At 44.5% G+C, this 4,713-nt stretch overlaps 1 protein-coding gene across 1 annotated transcript; it reads left to right on the forward strand.

Annotated features, from left to right (window-relative positions):
* The first annotated feature begins 1,949 nt into the window (after nucleotides 1-1,949).
* OR13A1 (olfactory receptor family 13 subfamily A member 1) lies at nucleotides 1,950-2,936 on the forward strand. The gene has a single exon (XM_069572562.1). It carries the CDS (start codon nucleotides 1,950-1,952, stop codon nucleotides 2,934-2,936), a length of 987 nt encoding a protein of 328 aa, XP_069428663.1.
* Nucleotides 2,937-4,713: the final 1,777 nt, after the last annotated feature.

Consider the following 4,713-nt stretch of genomic DNA (forward strand, 5'->3'; position numbering starts at 1 on the left):
GTGGCGCTCCATCCTTTGCAGCTGCTTTGAGCAGACTCCACACTAACATAGCCTATTACTCCGAGTGAGAGGAATTTCATGCTCTTCTTGAAAAAAAGCAGTTTTCACCTTACAAAGATGGTGATATGATTCAATTGTAGGTGAAATCTAGTCATTTTGTGTAAACCTTTTAATGCTTCAGAGATAATTGCATTCACTGAATTTTGATAAAAAATAGAATGCTGAATAGAATCTTCATTTAATTAACTATTTTAATGAATAAAAAGTTGAAAACAAGGAAGAAAGAAACCAATGCGGTTATACATTTCATGTTAAACAATACAGAATGTACCTCGTGTTGGGAATAGAAAGCACTCTGCTTTTACTTATACTTGGCTATGTGCTCAGTAGCTCAGTCGTGGCTGACTCTTTGCCACCCCATGCCTGTAGCCTGCCAGGCTTCCCTGTCCATAGGATTTTCCAGGCAAGAATACTGGACTGGGTTGCCATTTCCTTCTGCATACTAGACTATTCTTCAATGTTATTTCAACAAACATATCAGAGGGCCCACCTGTTCCGTGCCAGGCATTGGGTTGAGTGCCCCAAAAGGATGCCCAGAGAGAAAGGAGGCAGATATAGCTACCACAGGGCAGGTATTTGGATACCTTGATCACGAAGTGACTTGTAATGGATTCTACAATAGAAGTGAGTTCAGGATCCTGAAGGGCTGCAAAGGAGAAAATGGTCCTTTGTTTCTAGGGAAGGGATATTTGAAAAGTGTGGGGTGCTGGTAAAAAAACTGGTTCATGAGAAGGAGGGCATTCCTGGCTGAGTGGGTTGCAAGAATGAAGCCACAAAAGCCTGGTATGGTTCATGCCTTGACAAGACTAGGAGTTGTGGGTGTGGTTGGAGCTTTGGCTTTGAGGGGTGAGGCCACTGGGAAGACACTGGCTGAAGAGGAGGTGGATCCAGGAGTAGTGGGTGGGAGCCTTCCATCCGTCAGTGATGGGGAGCTACGGAAGAATTGTGAGAAAGAGAATTCCATGATACATATGCCTTTAAGAAAGTTAGTAAATGGAAGAATCAGAAAATAGAGAGCAGCAAAAACAAGGACAGGAAATCAACTGCAACCCATCCTCACTGTTCAGATTCTAGTCCATCACTCACCGGTGGCTTTTTCCTACAGGTTCATATGCAGACATGCTTTTTCAAAACTCAAAGTGATCAAAAGTTGTGCACACTTACTTTGAACCTTTTTCATTTTTTTTTCACAAGCATCAGCATTCCATAAGCATTCTAAAGCTTCATTCTGATAAGTACACTGTAATATATTATATCAATGTATCATACAGACTCAGCTTTAAGAGTATGCTGCTGCTGCTGCTGCTAAATCGCTTCAGTCGTGTCTGACTCTGTGCGACCCCATAGACAGCCTCCTACCAGGCTCCTCTGTCCCTGGGATTCTCCAGGCAAGAGTACTGGAGCGGGGTGCCATTGCCTTCTCCCTTTAAGGGTATAGGTTACTTTAGAATTTTCGCTATTATAAATAATGCTGCAATGACAACTTGAAGATCCTCTTATTTCTTTAGGATAAATTCCCAGAAGTGAACGTTGTGGCTCAAATGAAATATAAATTGTAAGAGGCCTATATCTTGGCACCTGTGCTAATGTTAGTCAATACCATGCGTTTCTAAGTTTGCCAAATCATGGCTGCTAAAGAGTGGATTGTTTATTTAACATGCATTTCTTTGAGGTTGAGTGATGCTTCATGAGTTCAGTTGGACATTTTAACCTGATTTTTATGAACTGAATGTCCCACCCTTTGCCTATTGCTATATTTTTGTGTTTATCTTGACTGAGTCTTAATACATCTGTTTAATGTGGCTTGTGCATCATGTTGGGTGTGAATGAAACGGGGCAGCAGCTTTCCTTAGGACACCTCCTGCTTCTGTCTCTAGCCCTGAAATCGCATGAAGCTGTGGTTGGAGATTCACCTCATAGTTCCAGAAACCCCTTTCAGCCTGGGGACCATGAGTAACCAGAGTCTGGTAACAAAGTTTGTCCTGCAGGGTTTCTCAGAGCACCCAGAACACCGCGCGCTCTTATTCAGCTGCTTCCTCTCCCTCTACTGTGTGGCACTCACAGGAAATACTCTTATCATTTTGGCTATCGCCCTCAACTCCGGGCTCCATACCCCCATGTACTTTTTCCTCTTCAACTTGGCAACTATGGATATTATCTGTGCATCTTCCGTCACGCCCAAGGCGCTGGAGGGTCTAGTATTAGAGGAGAGCTCCATCTCCTATGGGGGCTGCATGGCCCAGCTTTACTTCCTCCCCTGGGCTGCATCTTCCGAGCTGCTCCTCCTCACGGTCATGGCCTATGACCGGTATGCAGCCGTCTGCCACCCGCTGCACTATGGCACCGAGATGAGCAAGGCATTCTGTGGCACGCTGGCCGCAGGTGTGTGGGCACTGTGTGCCTTCAACGTGGCCATCCACGCTGGGCTGATGCTGCGCTTGGACTTCTGTGGCCCCGATGTTATCACCCATTTCTTCTGCGAGGTCCCTCCTCTGTTACTTCTCTCCTGTAGCTCCACCTATGTGAACAGCATCATGATTGTCCTGGCTGATGCCTTTTACGGTATATTGAACTTCCTGATGACCATCGTGTCATACGGCTTCATCATCTCCAGCATCCTAAAGATGCGGACTGCGGAGGGGAAGAAGAAAGCCTTTTCCACCTGCTCTTCCCACCTTATTGTGGTGGGCGTGTACTATACTGCCGTGCTCTACGCCTACATAAGCCCCGTCTCCAGCTACAGCGTGGAGAAGAGCAAGTTGGCTGGCGTACTATACACCATGTTGAGCCCTACTCTCAACCCCCTCATCTATACTTTGAGAAACATGGAGGTCAAAGCAGCTCTCAGGAAACTTTTCCCCTTCTTCAGAAATTAACCTGTGTCTTTTGAAGCTCTCCTTTGAGACTGCAGTTTAAGTGAGAATTGACCTTTCTTTGAAGGGTCTGATGAGTGAGCTTCTGGCCTGGGAAAGTAAGTAAATTTGTCTCTTCTACCCAAAAGAATGGATGAGCTTCAAATTCTGGGGCCCTTAGGCTGGCTGACATGAAGACTGTGGTTGGATGTGAGCCTCCAGTATGTGGGGTCTCATGGTCTGACCCCGAAGTAATGTCGTTACTAAGTTGGCAGGGAAAAAAAGATCTCCGGGAGAAGAGAAGGCGCCTTGTCTTGTAGAATGACAGCTGTATGGAAATGTTTTCCTTTTTTCTTTTTCTTTTGTTTGTACCATGTTCAGACTGTAAATCTTGCAATGACACCAAACATTTAGGTGCGTGGACCTCAACAGAGGCATCTTAACAGAGGCAGGCAGCCTGCGTGGGCCGCACAGCACGCGGAGAACTGCCGGACTGGAGGACTGCTTAAAGGTGACCGCCCGCTCCTAAGAAAACTACTCCTGCTGACTTAACCCAGGTATTTCCTCCGGAGCCAATTAGACTTTAAAAATAGTTTCTGGTTCTAATGAAAACGGTTGCTGTTGGTTTTGTTTCTCTCTTTTCTTCTCAGTAACACTCGAAGTGAAACATGCTGTTAGGATCATCACTTTGTCTCAACAGCTTTGTTGAGGTATAATTTATATACAAAAACTGTGCATTCTATAACGCCTGATGAGTATGGCATGTGCAATCACTACTTTGTTTTCAACGTAGAAATTTCAGCTTTAAAATCTGGGCTAAGCATTTAGAAAAATGCCTGTGATTTCTTATTCTTTCTTTTCTTTGTTCTCAAATCATGAGTACCTGACCTACCTCATCGACCTGGAGTGGGGACTACTGCTACGGTTTAGCTTTAGAAGTTACACAGCTTTGCAAGAAGGCAACGCTACCCTCCTATCGTTGCAGAATACTACTGGTTGGACAGATCCTCTGTGTCTAATGGGACTGAACGACTGATTCTCTTTTTTATGACCCATTAAAAATGATAGGAGCAAGTCATGACTATTTAGCTGAATCTTTGGGACTGAAGAAAAAAACACATATTTTTTGCTATTGTATATGGAGGCTGAGAGTAGAATTTGATGTTGATTTATAAGGAATGAGTTGTCCATGATTCTTCATCCAGTATTCTCATTGGCATTCAACAGAAGCACAGTGACGTGGGGCAAGAAATTCAAGAATCTGATGAACCATAGGCCGACTAAAGTCCATGGGGTCGCTAAGAGTCGGGCACGACTGAGCGACTTTACTTTCATTTTTACTTTCATGCATTGGAGAAGGAAATGGCAACCCACTCCAGTGTTCTTGCCTGGAGAATCCCAGGGAAGGGGGAGCCTGGTGGACTGCCATCTATGGGGTCGCACAGAGTTGGACATGACCGAAGCGACTTAGCAGCAGCAGCAGCAGCAGGCCGACTGAGGCATTGGTACATAGGTTGGTAGGGACTGAGTCTAATCACCTCTAATGGAATTCTGACACCCAAATAGCATGTTCAAGCCTTCAGTGGTTTCAGAGACTTTGCAATGAATCGGGCCTTGAAAACTGCCACTAATGCCTCAGTGTGTTCACTGATTTTCAACACGCATCAAAGACCATATGTTGTGTTTTTCATCTTGGTTGCTTATTTTCTACATTTTGTAATGGGTTAAAAAGCAAATTAAATGCTTAGACACTTATTGATTGAGTGTTTAACAGAGCATTACTCATTTGACAAAACAGAAA

The sequence above is a fragment of the Ovis canadensis genome, chromosome 25, assembly GCF_042477335.2.
Source record: "Ovis canadensis isolate MfBH-ARS-UI-01 breed Bighorn chromosome 25, ARS-UI_OviCan_v2, whole genome shotgun sequence".
NCBI classification, from domain to species: domain Eukaryota; kingdom Metazoa; phylum Chordata; class Mammalia; order Artiodactyla; family Bovidae; genus Ovis; species Ovis canadensis.

Bases quoted from the DNA above. Each gene is read 5' to 3' on its own strand.
- OR13A1 (XM_069572562.1), top strand. From the start codon at position 1,950: ATGAAGCTGTGGTTGGAGATTCACCTCATAGTTCCAGAAACCCCTTTC.